This window comes from Sorex fumeus, unplaced genomic scaffold, assembly GCF_029834395.1.
Source record: "Sorex fumeus unplaced genomic scaffold, SorFum_2.1 ptg000047l, whole genome shotgun sequence".
Lineage (NCBI taxonomy): Eukaryota > Metazoa > Chordata > Mammalia > Eulipotyphla > Soricidae > Sorex > Sorex fumeus.
This window is the reverse complement of record NW_026606104.1, coordinates 44,152,670-44,171,331: the sequence shown is the minus strand read 5'-3', so window position 1 is coordinate 44,171,331 and position 18,662 is coordinate 44,152,670. Positions and strand designations below refer to the sequence as shown.

The 18,662-nt window shown below is 43.1% G+C and overlaps 1 protein-coding gene across 4 annotated transcripts in view; it reads left to right on the top strand.

Annotated features, from left to right (window-relative positions):
* EYA3 (EYA transcriptional coactivator and phosphatase 3) overlaps window positions 1-18,662 on the top strand; it is a 97,995-nt gene that overhangs the window by 12,355 nt on the left and 66,978 nt on the right. For 2 of the 4 annotated variants that reach the window (XM_056123334.1, XM_056123335.1), the window contains exons 2-3: window positions 13,027-13,063; window positions 13,784-13,884. In XM_056123334.1, the coding sequence (XP_055979309.1) occupies window positions 13,852-13,884 (33 nt within the window). In that variant the 5' untranslated portion in view covers window positions 13,027-13,063; window positions 13,784-13,851. The remainder of the gene's footprint in view (window positions 1-13,026; window positions 13,064-13,783; window positions 13,885-18,662) is intronic. The other 2 variants (XM_056123336.1, XM_056123333.1) reach the window with 1 other exon arrangement.

Genomic DNA, 18,662 nt, shown 5'->3' with positions numbered 1-18,662 from the left:
GGGGTCACACCTTTGTTTGTTTGTTTTTGCTTTTTGGGTCATACCCAATGATTCTCAGGGGTTCTCCTGGCTCTGCACTCAGGAATTACTCCTGGCGGTGACTGGGGGACCATATGGGATGCCAGGGATTGAACCCAGGTCAGCCACGTGCAAGGCAAATGCCCTACCCGCTGTGCTATCGCTCTGGCAAGGGGTCACATCTTTTGAACTGTGCTTCTTGCTTGCACACTTTTGTGGTGCCAGGGTTCACATTCAGCAGTGCCCCTGGGATTGCTCTGGGCATGTGGGCAGATGTTATACTTAAGAAATCTGGGATGAGTTCAAGAGGAACAACATAAGAATCATTGCAGTCTCTAAAGAACTGGAAGGCAAATGTGAAGAAATAATAGTTAAAGAAATCGTTAAGAACTTCCCAAAGTTGAGGAACACAGGCACCTAGAATCAAGAGGCCTGCAGGGCCCCAGTTTTGAAAATAGACCCAGTCAAGAAAACTGCAAGACACATTATACTCAAAATAACAAAATCTAAAGACAGAGACAGAATATTGGAAGCAGCAAGATCAAAAAAAGGAATTTATGTGTAAAGAAAAGCACAAGATATGTAGAAGATCTATCAAATGAGACTCTATATGCCAGAAGAATATGAAAGGATATAGTCCCAAAACTCAATGAACTGAATATCTCACCACGAGTACTCTGTCCAGCTAGATTATCATTCAGATCTGAAGGAACTATTCAGAGTTTCATGGACAGGCAACAGTTTAGGAAATTCATAGCCTTGAAACCAGTTTTGCAAGAAGTCTTAAAAGAGCTCCTTTAAAGGACAGAAGAAACTTCCCTTCATGTGGCATTAAGTATGACCTAATGGTGCCTCTTTATTCTCTACTAGATTATGAAAGGGTAAAACATATAGCAATCATCACAAGTTGACTTATTTGCTTTCTAATAAATTAAGTTTGCCATTCTTTCAAGTTTTTTTGGACCAAGTAATGTCAAATAAATTTGTTATATGCCTGCCAAAGTGGTGAAAGAAAAAGCCTCATTAGGAAAGATGTGATAATTATTGCAATAAGGACCAAGTACAAAATAAAATTTAATGCAGTATGTATTAGAGGCCAGAGTTGAAAGTTTACTTATGTAAATGAGAATAGGCACTATACTATATTGTATTAGATGATCTGAATTTTCTTATATAAATAGATTAAAATCATAGCAGTTAATCATTACAAATGGACTTTTGTTGATTTATCTTCTGATAATTTCTTTTGCGTTTAAGATATATTGGAGCAAGCAATATGAAATAAATTTGTTACATGCCTGCCTAGGGGCCAGGCTGGGGATGGCAGAAACTCTGGGGATACTAGTGGTGGAATTGGTGTTGCACATTGAATGTCTGAAACAACTCTATTGTGAGCAACTTTGTAAATCACAGTGTCTTAATAAAAAAAAATGAGAAAAAAAGAAAAACTGCCAGCAACGCAGACTTTCTACCTCTGAGCTCTCCCCAGGCTCAGAACTTATACAGAACATATTAGCAGCAAAGCAAAATAGTTCAGTTAAAAAAAAATGGACAAAGGGGCCCAAGCAGTAATACAGTGGGTAGGGCATTTGCCTTGCTCAAAGCCCACCCAAGTTCTATATCTGGCACACCAAATGGTCCCCCAAGCACCACCAGGGGTGGCCCATGAGAGTAAGCCCCGAGCACCACCAAGTGTGGCCTCAAAACCAAAAAAAAAAAAAAATGGAGAAGGTATCTGAATAGATCTGAACAGACAATTAATGAAAAAGTTCTTTCCACTACTAGTCATCGGGGAAATGCAAATCATATCACAGTGAAATATCCCTTCACACCTACGGTGGTCAAGACAAGAAGTTGGTGTTGGTGAGAGAATGGAGGAAAGGAAATCTGTGTGCGGTTGGTGAGGATGTAACTTGGTGCAGCCACTACAGAAGATGGCATGAAGTTCCCTCAGAAGTTTAATACAGAATGCATATATGAATTTAATGCCAGAAGCTTAACATAGTAGGCATATGTGATCATAGTCAAATTTTGTATGCAGCAATAAAATTATTTTTGTTATAAAAAAATAATTATTTTCATCTGTCACACCAAAGATGGACTTTGATGGTGCCAAGCGAATTAAGTCAGAAATATTTTATAAACTCACATATAGATTTAAAATATTGAACATGGAGCCTGGGGTGAGGCTCAGTTGTAGAACACATGCTTTGCATATATGAAGCCCGGGATTAGATTCCCAGCACTAAGAAAAAGAAGAGAAAGACAGAACCTGTTCTGGGGAGATGGCCCAAAGGAGCATGTGCTTTGTGTATGGGAACCTTGAGTTTGGGCCCGGGCACTTCGTACTCTTCCCAAGTGTGGCCTAAAAACTGGAACAAAGAAAAGAAAAACCGAACTCAACACATTTCAGGTTGTGGGAGGCAGGGGTATAGGGAGTGGGTGAAGTGGGTAGAGCTGCTTAACAGGTAACTTCTGCTTATGGAATAAATCATGGGGATTTAATGCACAGAGATAGTATGGGGGGATGATGCACGCCAAGTTTGCTGCCAGTCCTAGCTCAGTCCCGGGCACCACATAGTTCCCTGAACAATCCCAAAGAACAAAGCTCAGAGTTGGGGAGGAATCCCTGAGCATCAGCACGTGTGGCCCCCAAACACTTAAAAATACTTCTCTGGAGTTCATTTAGAAAGCTAAAATTTTCAATTTGTAAACCTAAACTAATATAATTGTATGTCTAGTTATCATAATTTAAAAAAATAGTCTGCAGAGATGTTTCAGAGGGTAAGAGTACATGTTTGCTTGTGGGAGCTTTGCTTCCAGTTCCTGGCACTGCAAAGTCCTGCGAATGTTTGTACTTATTGAAAGATTTAAAAATGAGTTTGCATATAAATTCAAAATGTATCTATAGTTAGAAGAAATCTATAAGCTGTTAGGTTAATAGACCCACATGCTTTGATTCTGAATCCCGATGTCTCTTCTGATGCTAACATACCTTACTAAGAGGCAAGCACGCTTGACAAGTTTTGTACCCACTTTGCTACTGTTCCTGTAGGCCCTCTGCTTGCTGTTAAAATCTATCATGAAACGTGTTTCTAAATTTTATGCAACTTTTTAGTTTTTGCATTCTCTCAAGCTCACAATCACTCTTCCTCCCTACCTCTCTTCTTGGGTATATTTTTCCCCTTTGTTTTGTTTCCCTCTGTTCTTCTGTCTTTTATTCAATGAAGATTAGCTTCTATTTTAGTTGTAATTGCTTCTGAATATTGCATATTGTATAGATCTCCTTTTAATAGCTGAGCAACGAGGTAGAATCCTTTACCACTTTTACCAATTATTTCATGAGTTCAGATAGGAAGAGAGTGTTTGAAGGTGGTTACATGTAAAAAAAATTTTTTTTAAGTATTTAAAAAAATTTTTTTAAGTATTTAAAAAAATTCAGATGACTGTCACCTGAATCAGTATTCAACCCTTTTACATGTGCACACTGTGGAAAATAGGTGAAATATTTCACAGAGGGCTAGGACAGAAAAACTAAAATAGATAGTATTTGATTTATTAGCTCCAGTGTTATAAATGACAATTTTAAGCTTAGTCTGATATCTACTGTTCATTTTGTTTTGGGGGTTACACCCTACAATGCTCAGGGCTTACTCCTGGCTGTGCACTCAGGAATTACTCCTGGCAGTGCTCAGGGTACCGTATGGGATGTTGTGGATAGAACCAGGGTAGGCTGCGTGTATGGCAAATTCCTTACCCTCTGTACTATTCACTTGAGCCTTATCTGCTGCTGTTTACTTAATCACTTAATCACTTAACTTCCCGTTAGTCGTCGATTTGCTCGAGCGGGCGCCAGTAACGTCTCCATTTGTCCCTGTCGCGTGCTAGTGTAGCCCAATGGCATCTCTTCGCTCCGGGAACATGGAGGGCCTCAAACCGATCGTTCATGACCTTGACAAAGAAGTCTGACCATCTGGTAGGTGGGCGGCCACGCGGTCTCTTGACATCCCGTGGAATCCAATCAGTAACAGCTCTAGTCCAACGGTCGTCTTTAAATCTCATTACGTGACCAGCCCATCTGATTTTCGACACCTTGGCAAATGAGACAGCGTCCCTGATCCTTGATCGTCGACGGATGTCAGAACTCCGGATTCGTTCTCTCATTTGAGTGAAACGTGATATTCCAAGCATAGCTCTTTCTATTCTTCTTTGGGAGACCTGAATGGCGTTCTCATCTTGTTTGCGTAGGGCCCAGGTCTCTGAGGCATATGTTAATGCAGGAAGAACAGTGGAATCAAAGAGATGTGCCCGGAGCCGGAGGTTCTTCGTCCTCTTAGCTATTTCTTCGACGTTCTTGAAGGCGTTCCAAGCCGCTCTCTTCCTCCTGCGCAGCTCGGGTGCCAGGTCATTTGTCATGTTGACCTCTCGACCTAGGTACACATAGCTGTTGCATTCGGAGATGGTCGTTCCATTGAGAGCGAATGGGGCGTCAGGAACAAGGCTGTTTCTCATAAACATTGTCTTCGTAAGATTCAGCTGTAGTCCTACCTTTCCACACTCACGGTCAAAGTCGGCCAGCATTTGTGCCGCTTGGCTGATGTTTGGTGTTATTAAAACAATGTCATCAGCAAAGCGGAGGTGGTGTAGTTGCCGACCATCTATCTTCACTCCCATTCCTTCCCATTCCAGTCGTCGCATGATGTTCTCGAGGGTGGCACTGAAGAGTTTTGGTGAAATGGTATCACCCTGCCGCACCCCTCTCTTGACATCAACAATCACTTCTTTGTAGAATGGTGAGATCCTGGTAGTGAATCCGCAATACAGCTCACGGAGGATCCTGATGTATTGGGCTTGTATGCCCTGATTGGCTAGGGCTTCAATGACCGCTTCCGTCTCAACAGAATCAAAGGCCTTCTTTAAATCAATGAACGTTAAGCAGAGCGGCATCTTGAACTCCCGAGAAACCTCAATGAGTTTGGTTATCGTGTGGATATGGTCGATGGTGCTGAATCCTTTGCGGAACCCTGCTTGCTCACATGGTTGTCCTTCATCTAGTGTTCTGCCAATCCTATTCAGGATGACTCGAGTGAACAACTTGTAGATGACAGACAATAGGCAGATCGGGCGATAGTTGCCAATGTCATGGATGTCTCCCTTCTTGAACAGTAGTACGGTCCTGCTGGTTTTCCATTGAGATGGAACCTTGCATTCAGACAGGTAGCGAGTGAAGAGCCGAGCCAGTGTATTGATGAGTACTGACGGCAGGTTCTTCAGGTGTTCAGGTCTGACCTTGTCTGGGCCAGGTGCTGTTTGCTTCTTTACTGACGAAATGGCGTGTCGGATTTCGGAAGGGAGAACGTTGGGAACGACATACCCATCCTGTGGAATTTGGTATGTCGGCAAGTGGACATGGCTATCGAAGAGATTTGAGTAGAAGTCATGGATAATCTTCTCCATTGCCGTTCTGGAGGATGTGATGGATCCATCAGGACGTCGGAGGGCAGTCATCTTGGTCTTCCACTACCCAGCCGTCGCCACACTCCAGGACGCTTTCCGGACCCGCGCGGCCGCTCCGGCCGAGACCCACGCACAACTGAAGACCCACAGAACAAGGTAAGCGGAACTCTCTGAGACCTTGGACTCCAGGCTCGGCGGACCCAGGGACAGAGCTTCTCTGCTTGCTCCCACCACCACAGGTGACAAAGGGATTCTAATTAGGAGCCCCACCCTACCCTGCCCTGTCTGCTTCCATCAACCACCCAGGGATCGAATTGTGCACAGGAGACCCACCCTACCCAGATAAATATCCCACTGGCAGACTTCCACTCTCGACACTACTTCCACTACCCAGCCGTCGCCACACTCCAGGACGCTTTCCGGACCCGCGCGGCCGCAAGCGGCCGCGCGACACATCATAAGACACTAAATACCCGTCTTCTGGAATTGTCGTACCATATTTGATAGGGTTCAAATATGGTAACACCTACAAGGGTGATTAGAGGTCACCCCAAAAGCCTCTATACCTCTCGGAAAGACTGGCAAGCTACCGAGAGTATTCCGCCCGCACGGAAGAGCCTGGCAAGCTATCCGCTGTGTATTCGATATGCTGCTGTTTACAGGTTAGAAAATTTGATGTACATGACTGGAGAGTTGTTTCTGAGAGACAAAATACAGCTCTAACACCCACTGGATTTCTCAGGTTCTTATTACTGACTTGGCTGGGAAAGCCTTTTTACACAATGAGGAACAACCAACAGTTCGATAGATTAATAACTCAGAGGTCACTGTCACTGTCACTGTCCTCCCATTGTTCATCGATTTGCTCGAGCAGGCCCAGTAACATTGTGAGACTTGTTACTGTGTTTGGCATATCGAATACATCATGGGGAGCTTGCCAGGCTTTGTCGTGAGGGCGAGATACTCTCAGTAGCTTGCCGGGCTCTCGAGAGGGGCAGAGGAATCAACTCGGGTCAGCTGCGTGCAAGGCAAACGTCCTACCCGCTGTGCTACAGCTTTAGTACTATGTTTAGCTTTATAAAAACGGCCAACCTGGGGCACAGAGCTCGATCAGTGGGCTGGAGCGCATGTTTTGCAGGCATGTGGCCTGTGGATTCCATCCCCAGTACTGACATACAAAAAAGGAACTCCCGCCAAGTTTCTGAAGATATATTTTTCTAATGATAAAAATTCCTAAATAATGGGGCCAGAGTGATAGTGCCGGTGGTGTTTGCACGTGGCCAACCTGGTTTTGATCTCTGGAATCCCATATGGTCCCCTGAACACCGCCAGGAGTAATTCCTGAATGCAGAGCCAGGAGTAACTCCTGAGCATCGCCAGGTGTGACTCCCTCCCCCCAAGTCCAAAATAATAATAATGAATAAATAATTTAAAAAATTTCTAAGTATCTAATACCTTTCTCTGATCCGAGTTGGGATTTTTTGTTTATTTGTTTTTGGGTTACAGCTGGAGATGCTCAGGAGTTACTCCTGGTTTTACACTCAGGAGTAGTTCTTGTTACAGTGCTCATTACACTATACAAAATTTAAAATGAAATGTTTAGTAAGTATTTTTATAAAGCAATATATGATTCTAAGTCATCACAAAATTACTTTGAGAGAAATGCAAGGGGCCAGAGCAGTAGTACAGTGTTTGCCTTGCATGCAGCTGACCTGGGTTTGAGGCCTGACATCCCAGGTGATTCCCCAGAGCACTGCCAAAGTGATTCCCAAGTGCAGAGCCAGGAGTAACCCCTGAGCATTGCCAGGTGTGATCCAAAAAGCCAAAAACAAAAAAAGCAGCAAGAGAACTACAACATTTAGCACAAAATAGAAAAATGAAAATTTCAATCTTTTCCTAAGATTGTTTGCCCAAGATTGTTAGATAAGTACGTTTAATTGGGAAAGGACAACATGTTTTTTAGGTTTAACTCTAGCAATACATTTTTTCCTAAAAAAACAAAAAAGCCTATGGGTGGTTGACTGCATGAAAGGCAGATGCCCTACCTGCTGTATTCTTTACAGCCCCTGTTCTTTTGTTTTGGGTTTGAGTTTTTTGTTTGGCTTTGGTATTTGGTTTGCTGGTTGATTTGTTTGTTTTTGGGGCAACACCTAGCAATGCTCAGGCATTGCTCCTAGCTCTGCACTCAGGAATTACTCCTAGCAGTGCTCAGACATTACTCCTAGCTCTGCTGTCAGAAATTAGCTGTGGTACTACTTGGGGGTCATATTGAGTGCTGGGGTTCTAACAAGGGTCACCCACATGCAAGACTAGTGACTTACGCACAGTATATTGCTTCAGCCCTAGCTTTGGTATTTTGGCCACACTGAGCTGTGCTCAGGAAACACTCTTGGTGATGCTTATATATGCGCTCATATATGAATCATATGTGATGCTGGGGATCAAATCTTGGTCCGCTATATAAAAGGCAAGTATTGTACTATCTCTCCAGCCCCACAGTTATATGCTTAATTATATTTTTTTCTTTCGTTTTCTGTTATTTACCTTTTTTTTCTCCCCCTCACTTCTTAGCTTTAGGGTTTTTTTTTCTTTTCTTGTTGTTATGGGTAGTGGGTTTTGGGTTTTTTTATTTGATAGGTGTGTGCTATTTTATTCAATGACCAGATACTCAGCAAACCCAAGCAGAGACATGATAGCCAAAACAAATTAAATCAAATTCAGGGGCTGGACATATACAGTGGGTAAGGCACTTTTCTTACTCACGGCTGACTAAGATTTGGTCCTCGCACTCCATATGGTCCCTCAGTCCTGGCCAGAAGTAAATCCTGAGCACCCCAAAGTGTGGCCCCAACTGCCCCCCCCAACAAAAAAAAAGCAAAATTAGTTTTCTTATTAGATATGTGAGTTTCTTAGAGGTGTTGGAGGCGTTGGTGTCCTTGTCAACACAAACTTGGCCAAGAGCATTGATTCATTCAAATGCCTAACAACCCGAATCGGACGTTTACATTTGAATAGATGTGGCTCACTGCCTGCAGTTTCTATCTTCCTTGTCTACGCACCAACATCTCATTATGATGAAAGAGAAATCGAGAAGCTCTACATGGAGCTAGAGAAGTTCTATAAAGAAGACCACACCTTCTACAAGATCATTGTGGGTGATTTTAATGCCAAGATAGGACCGAGAAGATCAGCTGAAGAACTTCACATCAGGACCCATGGCCTAGAATGGAACAAACAGGGTGAGAGACTGTCTGAGTTCATCATGTCGACCAAGACCATTCATGGTAACTCACAGTTCCAGAAGGCAGAATCTAAACGATGGACATGGGAGTCTCCCGGTGGACGATTCCACAACGAAATAGACCACATCATATTCAATCGACGGTTTTGCCTGACCGATGTCGTTGTTGTCCCAAAATTTCGAATGGGATCGGACCACCGTCTCCTTCGTGCAAAATTCTACTTCACAGAGCGGGGAGAAAGGGCTGCAAAGTTCAAAAAGAGAACTCCCAGAATGACCACCAACTGGGAACTCTTTGGTACTATTGCGGCAACATGGGAAGATGCCATTGTTGACAACATTGACGAGGAATACGATCGACTGGTTCAGCACCTCCATGAATGTGCGAGGAACGCCAAGAGAGAGATAGCCACAAAAAATCGCCTATCTTCGAAAACTCTTGAGCTAATTCGCCAGCATGGTTTGGCGCATGCCTCAGGCAACCACAAGCTAACTCTGAGATCGCAAAGCAGTGCAGAGATGCGATCAAGGAAGACCTCAAAGAGAGAAGAGCAGAAGTACTGGTAGATGCGGCAGAAGCCGGGAAAAGTATTCGTAACGCCCGCCTGTCCTTCGCCAACTACAAGACCAAGATGACTGCCCTCCGACGTCCTGATGGATCCATCACATCCTCCAGAACGGCAATGGAGAAGATTATCCATGACTTCTACTCAAATCTCTTCGACAGTCATGTCCATTTGCCGACATACGAAATTCCACAGGATGGATATGTTGTTCCCAACGTTCTCCCTTCCGAAATCCGACACGCCATTTCGTCGGTAAAGAAACAAACAGCACCCGGCCCAGACAAGGTCAGACCTGAACACCTGAAGAACCTGCCGTCAGTACTCATCAATACACTGGCTCGGCTCTTCACTCGCTACCTGTCTGAATGCAAGGTTCCGTCCCAATGGAAAACCAGCAGGACCGTACTACTGTTCAAGAAGGGAGACATCCATGACATTGGCAACTATCGCCCGATCTGCCTATTGTCTGTCATCTACAAGTTGTTCACTCGAGTCATCCTAAATAGGATTGGCAGAACACTAGATGAAGGACAACCATGCGAGCAAGCCGGATTCCGCAAAGGATTCAGCACCATCGACCATATCCACACGATAACCAAGCTCATTGAGGTTTCTCGGGAGTTCAAGATGCCGCTCTGTTTAACGTTCATTGATTTAAAGAAGGCCTTTGATTCTGTTGAGACAGAAGTGGTCATTGAAGCCCTAGCCAATCAGGGCATTCAAGCCCAATACATCAGGATCCTCCGTGAGCTGTATTGCGGATTCACTACCAGGATCTCACCATTCTACAAAGAAGTGATCATTGATATCAAGAGAGAGGTGCGGCAGGGTGATACCATTTCACCGAAACTCTTCAGTGCCACCCTCGAGAACATCATGCGACGACTGGAATGGGAAGGAATGGGAGTGAAGATAGATGGTCGGCAACTACGCCACCTCCGCTTTGCTGATGACATTGTTTTAATAACACCAAACATTAGCCAAGCGGCACAAATGCTGGCCAACTTTGACCGTGAGTGTGGAAAGGTAGGACTACAGCTGAATCTTACGAAGACAATGTTTATGAGAAACAGCCTTGTTCCTGACGCCCCATTCGCTCTCAATGGAACGACCATCTCCGAATGCAACAGCTATGTGTACCTAGGTCGAGAGGCCAACATGACAAATGACCTGGCACCCAAGCTGCGCAGGAGGAAGAGAGTGGCTTGGAACGCCTTCAAGAGCGTCGAAGAAATAGCTAAGAGGACGAAGACCCTCCGGCTCCGGGCACATCTCTTTGATTCCACTGTTCTTCCTGCATTAACATATGCCTCAGAGACCTGGGCCCTACACAAGATGAGAACGCTATTCAGATCTCCCAAAGAAGAATAGAAAGAGCTATGCTTGGAATATCACATTTCACTCAAATGAGAGAAAGAATCTGGAGTTCTGACATCCGTCGACGATCAAGAATCAGGGACGCTGTCTCATTTGCCAAGGTGTCAAAAATCAGATGGGCTGGTCACGTAATGAGATTTAAATATTACCGCTGAACTAGAGCTGTTACCAACTGGATTCCACGGGATGTCAAAAGACTGCGTGGCCGCCCACCTTCCAGATGGTCAGACTTCTTCGTCAAGGTCATGAACGATCGGTTTGAGGCCCTTCATGTTCCAGGAGGGAACAGATGCCATTGGGCTACACTAGCATGCGACACGGACAAATGTAGACGTTACTGGTGCCAGCTCGAGCAAATCGACGACTAACGGGAAGTTAAGTGATTAAGTGATGTGAGTTTCTTATGACTACCATTATAAATTATCACTAATTTGGAGCCTTAAAACAACTGAAATTTATCATTTCCTAGTTCTAGAAACCCATATTCTGAAGTCAAGGTATCAGTTGGTGTGGGCTGCACTCACAGCCTTAGAGGGAGAATCTATCCCTTGCCCTTCCTGCTCCCTGGCTTGTGCAGCTACCAGCAGCAATCTTCACGCTGTCTTGTCTTCAGTGTGTGCATGAACTCTCCCTGTGCCTCTCTCTTACATGCATGGATATGCTACAGCTTTTATGCCCACCCAGGGTAGTGTCTGCACCATGATTACATTTTTTTTCAAATAAAGTAACATTCACAGGGTCTGAGAATTAAGATGGGTACCCAACTTTACAGAACAGCTCTGTTTATGTTTGGGGAAGAGGGTTCACTGTCACTGTCACTGTCCTCCTGTTGTTCATCGATTTGCTCGAGCGAGCCCAGTAACATCTCCATTGGAGACTTTGTTGTTACTGTGTCTGGCATATCGAATACATCACGGGGAGCTTGCCAGGCTCTGCCGTGTGGGCGAAATACTCTCGGTAGCTTGCCGGGCTCTCCGAGAGGGGCGGAGGAATCGAACTCCGGTCGGCCGTGTTGGCTGCATGCAAGGCAAATGCCCTACTGCTGTGCTATCGCTCCAGCCCCAGGGGAAGAGGGTTCATCTCCCTATTTTCTTTCATTCTTTGTGGCTTTTTCTATGCATTTCATCCTCTTCTTTTTTTCTTTTTCGCTTTTTCTTTTTTTCAATTCAAACCCAGCGGAGCTCGAGGCCCTCTCCTGGCTATGTGCTCAGGGATCACTCCTGGCAGGGCTGGGAGACCTTATATGGTACAGGGGAGATCTAACCAGGTCTGCCATGTGCAAGGCAAGAGTAATAACTACAAGACACTGATAGTCCTCACTAGCCTTGAGTTTCTTTGATACTCTACTTTATTTGGCTATAACCTGGAATGTTGCTGTTTTCAAGCAAAAGTTTCCGTCTCCGAGGCCTAATCACTTTTTCTCCAGGATAACAATGCCACCTATATTAGGGTGGTCAGGGGTACATGCTTTGCATGACAAAGGACCTGAGTTATATCTCAGGTCTTCATGTCCTTCCTACACCCGGAGAGGCCCAGCACCACCGGACCAAGTAGCACTGCATCTCTGGCCAGAGCATGCACCATCTGACCCATTTGGCAGGGTGCTCCAGGTGTGGCCCTGGGGCCCCTAAAACACTACTGTTAAAACTTAATAATTTTCATCTTTCATGGCTGTGAATCGGTTTCACGTCACATTGACTTTGCTCTTCTGAGTAGAACAAAACAAGTGCAGAGAAGACGACGCCCGTGAGCCCTCAAACCATCCTCTGTAATTCTGCACACTTGTTATCTACGTCATGTAGGATGAGAGTTTAGCTTTTGAGGCTCTGGTTATGAGCTACACGTGAGTGCATTAAGTCCTCTGACCTTTAAACTTTTTTTTCTTCATCAGTCTAGATGAGGGCAAGGAGTTTAAGCTGTATCGGAGTGGGGCAGTTTTGCCCTAATTGTATCCCTTACATGTGCTTTCTTTGCCAGTGGCTCTAAAAACCTAGTTTGTTGTATTTAACTGAGGTAAAATAAAGCAAAAGAAGTAGAGTACTGGTAACACTGGCACAATTGAAATATTTCATCTGTTTTCATTCCGAAATAAAATTCTGATCTTGCTTTATAGCTCATAGGTAAAGTTGGTTACAGTGATTGGTAGAAAAATGAAAATAGGTGTGACCTTAATTAAAAACATAAGCAGACATTCAGTACACAAAGGGCTCGTTTCACTTTCTTAAATGGAAATGCAGATTTTTGTAGACTTATAATGAATTTAGTTTTTTGATGTCTTTCTTGCCAAAGGGAGGGCATGCTTAGTAAGATGTTCTTACTAGTAACTGTGGGACTTAAGAGTCCTATTTTTTCTTTTTTCTCTTTTAGTTTGAAAATCTGGACAGGAAGAACAGGGTCTGAGAAGGTAAACATTTTGCTTAAATAATTGACATGGTAGTAAATTTAATTGAACTTGTAATTTCAGAATAAAATTGGGTCTTAGCTTTATGTGAATAGTTTTTCTTAATTCTAAAATTCAGTTTCACTTTTTCATTGTCATTAATAGAATAGCTCAGAAGAGCCCAGTTTTTCTTTCAATTTTTACATATATATGCGTGTGTGTGTGTGAGAGAGAGAGAGAGAGAGAGAGAGAGAGATGCATATACATATTTAGGTGATGTTCCAGTTTGTCCTATTTAAAGTTATTCTGTGTGTCTATGTTAAGTTATGTAAATGTTTCACATTAAAGCAGGGTAGATGTTATCATCACTTGCTAGACTATTTTTTGTCATTTTTTTAGTGTGACTCTACTCCTAGGAGAAAAATGGTTTCAGTTATCTGCACATGGCTACCATTGTAAAATGTTTAAAGCTTTTAGGTACTACAGTGACCTTGTTTTAAGCAGTGCTTCTATGGACTGGTTTTTGCATGGTATTAATGAAAGTCCTTGTGTACGCTGGTTTCGACTTGGTGCAGCATGTCAATTCTGGATAGCCATTGCGATTCAGAATTTGAGATTTTGAGATTAGAATTCACGTAGAAAGCACGGGGGTAGCAAAATATTGAAAAGTTTACTCTCTGATGGCCTGGATGATAATGCTCTAAGAATATATAAAGCTTTGACTCCCCACTCTTTCATAAACAGATTGTGAAGACTGCTGAGAGAGGCTTGCAATCTCTTCACATAAGCATAATAAAGAAGTATTGGTCCTCATGGAAGAAGAGCAAGATTTACCGGAGCAACCAGTAAGTATTTCTTTTAACAATTGAGAATTGATTGCAAAAAACTAATCTTATGAGGCTTTAAACATTATTCTGTTATACTGTAGCTTCCAAATTAAAAATAAATATAAAAATAATCTATTATTTTCCCTCTAGGAAAGCAGAGTGTTTTTGTTGCTGAATAATATTTTCTGACTTAAATATTAAATCAAGGAGTTTGCTTAGAAAACTTAGCATTAGAAAATACTTACTGTAAATGTCTCTTTTTTAAAAAAATCAAGGAATGTTTTTACAGTTTTGAGAAAAAAATCAAGGAATGTTTTTACAGTCTTGAGAAAATAAGTTTTATCCATATATTGCTATTGCTAGAGAATTTAGTTTTATCTTTTCCTAAATTCCCTGACTTACTTAACAAATGGTAAAATTGGAACCCCTGGCCAAATCTAAGTAACAAATAAGACTTAGAGACTATATTGAATTTTATATTTCTTTATTTAAAATAATTTTAAGTGTCCCTAAGTAGTATGAATTTATTACTTTACCATCACTTTTTTTTGACTTTTCAAAGAAACAGTGATTTTTCTTTTTGGCCCACACAGCAGTTGCTTAAAAGGAAGGCTGTAATAATCATCTTCTAAAAGATACTTCTATTTTTACTTTTGTTTTGAGGCTTTTTTTTTCCCTTCTAAAATCAGATGAAAACTAACAAAATACTACCATTGAGTGAATTTATTAAATTTCATATTATGAGAAAATATGAGAAAACATATAGACTGTTCTGTATAAAATTCAACCTAGAAAATTTTGAGATTTTAAAATAGGGTTTACTTTTTATATTCAAGTTTTCATCTTTATATTAAAAGGAAAAAATTAAGAGAAACATGAACATTGGATTCTCTTAAAACCATGACATCTTCACATAGATGCTGATTTTTGATGATATGCACCTGAAACGTATGCACCTGAAACAAACAAGTGTAGTTAACTTCCAAAAAAGTGATTTTCTTTAATATAGTTTTAATATTTTTTTATATTGTGAAATGCATACTTGGTGATTATTGTATTTTTAAGCTCTCTCACTTAAGATACATATTAAACTAGAAAGATGCATACAATCGATGAAACAATCTTTTGAAACATTTGGTCATTTTAAAAGTCCTACCATATATCCCTGGTAGGACTTAAAATGAAGGAAATGGTAGGGTTAGAAATGATCCCGTGTGCTGCAACAGTGGTACAGAAAGTGGAGTGCTTGCCTTGCATTCGGCCACCACAGGTTGGATCCTCGGCATCCCATGTGGTCCCCCGGGCACTGCCAGAACTAATTCCTAAGTGTAAAGCCAGGAGTAACCCCTGAGCATCATGGGTGTGGGTCCCCCGACTCCATAAAAGATCTTTATCTGTAGAGTGTCAGGCTGAGTGAAGGTAGTAAGAGGAGAGAGAGGGACAGAAACAGAGTGATCTCTCTCCTATGTGGGATAGAAAGAAACATAACAGGAGAATAACAAATGCCCAGAAGCAATAGAAAAAAGAGAATAAGAACTGGTTTCCAGGAGGAAGCCTGCCACTGGAGTGGGGACTGGAGTAAAGGAGTAGTCCAGGGAAGGGTATAACATGACGTTGGTACGTTGGTGGAGGAATGTGGTCACTGTGGAAGAGAACAGAGTGCTGAGAGCAGATATAAAACACATGCCATAAAGGCGTGCTGGAGGCCGGGAGAGAAACTGGGGGATGCTGAAACACTGTATGTCAGAAACTCAATCATGAATAACTTTGTAATTGTGGTTTCAGTTTTAAAAAATGATCCTAAGTAACATATCTAGTTGTAAAACTAAATAATGAAGTAAAGAGACTAAATATACCAAGAAAAATTGTTACTGGATTTTCTTAAAGTAGTAAGACAAATGCAGTCAGGGCTGGAGTTACAGTACAGCAGATAGAGTGCTGGCCTTGCACACGACCGGCCCAGGTTCAATCCCTGGCACCCCATATGGTACCCTGAGCCCACCAGGAGTAACCCCTGAGCACCACCAGGTGTGGCCAAAAAAAAAAATGCAGCCATAGTTACCAAAGATTGAAGAATTGACATACTATTATAAAATTAGTATTGTTAGTTCATAAGGTCATATAAGTTGTGTTGGTGACCTGCTAGGAATTTTGTCATGTTCTGTTTAGTTTAGGGTTTTTTTGTTTTGGGGGTGGGGGGTGAGGGGTGGTAGTACACCAGACAATGCTCAAGGGTTACTCTTGGCTCTACACTCAGGAACCACTCCTGACAGGTTTGGGGAACCATATGAAATGCTGGGGATCAGACACAGGTTGGCTGTAGGTCAGGCAAGCACCATCCCCGCTGTTCTCTCTTCAGTCCCCGTGATCTGTTTTGGCTCAGTAGCATTCAGTGCTGTGCTGTGCAGACCTAATGTGCTGGGGACCGCCAAGGGCCGCAATCCTGTTGAGCCCAGGGACCATGAGTGCCATACTCACCTTGGGGCCTCTGCATGCCCAGGCATGCACTCCGGCTGAAAGCAAAGCCCAGTGTCACCTAGTTTCCTTAGATTGGAGAGGTATGGGACATCACGGCCTCGGGGGAAGTGTCAGTGTTGGCGAGGAAGTAGGGAGGAGGGAGAGGAGAGCATGGCTGGCCACACAGCATTGAGTGGACTTTCTGCGAGTCAGGCCAGGGCGAACAATTTAGGATTCTGAGTTTGAAGAGTTCCAGGGAATTGTCACTGGATGCCACTGTCTGGCCCTGGGTGGATTTAGAGCAGGAGAAATGCTGAGTGTGTAAGCTTAGAGCGGGTTATTTTAAGTGCTTTTGACTACAGCTTTTTCCCATGGCTGGGAAAAGGCTGAGAAACCTTGTTTCCTGCCTGTGACCTCCAGGTCCTAATAGCTGCCCCTGGACTTGTAATCCCTCCATTTGCATGATTTTTACCTGTGTTCTCCCTGGAATATCCTGGGGGCCCACAGGAGACCTGAAGTCTCGGGCTAAACCACTGCTTTAAATCACAGGGGCTATGAAAAACAGACCCTTGGTTTCACCCTGTGATTAATGCCAAGTAAACAAACACAAAATCTAAGAAAGCATAGAATACATATTAGCTGTTAAAAAATAAGGAGCAGAGAGATGGCTCAAATGGCTTGAGCCCGTGCTTTGCATGTAAGAGTCCAGCCTTGATCTCCAGCACGAACCCTGAGCACTGCCAGGTATGACTCCCTCCAGAAAGGTAAGACTGGGGGATGCATGGCGTGACTCAAGTGATAGAATACATGCCTTGCGTAGGAGTGAGGCCCTGGTTTCAGTCCCCAGCACTGCATGCCCTGCACGCCCCAACTCTGAGTGAAAAGCCTGGTCTCTCTCCCTAGCAACACTGGGTGAGATCCTGACACCCAACTCCAACTAGAGCTGAAACAGCAAAAAAAAAAAAAAAACAAGGAAGAAGAAGAAATGTCAGATTTTGAGGAGGAAAAAGTATCCACAGGCTGTATTAGAGGTCTGATTTTGAGTGGAAAGATGATTCTACTCTGAATTGATAATAAAGCCTTCATTTTTATTGTTGTTGTTATTTTCGGGGATCACACCCAGCAGTGCTCAGGACTTACTCCTGATTCTGTTCTCAGGGATCATTGCTGGTGGGGTTCAGGCACCATATATGGTGCCTAGGATTAAACCTTGGTCATTCATGTTCAAGGCAGCACCCTACCTGTTGCAGGGCTCTGGCCCGTCAAGCCAGGATTTCCACTCCCTCCTTTTTTTTTTTTTTTAATCAAATCACCACAGGGTACAGTTTCAAAGTTGTTCATGACTGGGTTTCAGTCAAGTCAAGATTTTTAACCCTGCGGTTGCCTATAGATACAGATGAATGTCGCCGATGGCATCATTAACTGTGGTTTTCTTAATCCCGTCATCTCACTTTCCTGTTCTGTCTTTAACTTCCCCCTATTGCCAGTCACCCCTAAACTTTATGCAGTGAGATGGTTCTCTCTGTGGCCAGCACTTCTTTAAAACCATTCAGTTTTTATCCCTTGGTCTTCATCTTTTTCAGCCACTCTGAAGCACCTCCAACTGTCCAAACTGAAGCTCTTGAATAGTGACAGGAGGCACTAACTAGACTTGATTTGGGGTTCAGAGAAATAAGCAAATTCTTTCTTAGCAAACAGAAAACACTTAAAACTCATGTATAATGATTTGAGGTACTCTCCAAACTCGTTTTTTGTTTTGTTTTATTTTGCGGTGCCAGTGATCAAACCCAGGGCCTCCCACGTGGAGGACATGTGTCCTATCACCAAGCCTTATTCCCAGCTGTGAACCTAAGTTTTAAGGACATACTCATAGGAAAATGTTTTCAAAAAGTATGCACCAAGCCCAGTACTAATTACTTCTCGGGAGGTGGTGGTTCAGAATAAGTCTTTCGTATTTTATTTTAAACAAATATTTACAATGCATGTATGTGTGCCTTTCTACTTAAACCTTATTTATTTTGGTTTTGGGGCCACACCTGACAATGTTCCTGGTTCTGCTCAAGACTGACCCCAGGCCAAGCTTGGGGAACTATATGCAATGCCTGGGGTGGGACAGAGGTGTTTGGGAACAGTCATGATTGAGTCCATGCTTTGTATGTAAGAGGCCCAAGTTAATCCCTGCATGATCTCCCTAGCATAGCCAGGAGTGAGCTCTGCACAGAGAGTTGGGAATACATCCTGTCCGAGTACTGGGTATGAACCAGAAACAAGGAGGAAGGGGAGGGAGGAGGCAGGTTGGCTGGTTGGCTTAGCATAGACAAGAGAGGTGGTACATGCTT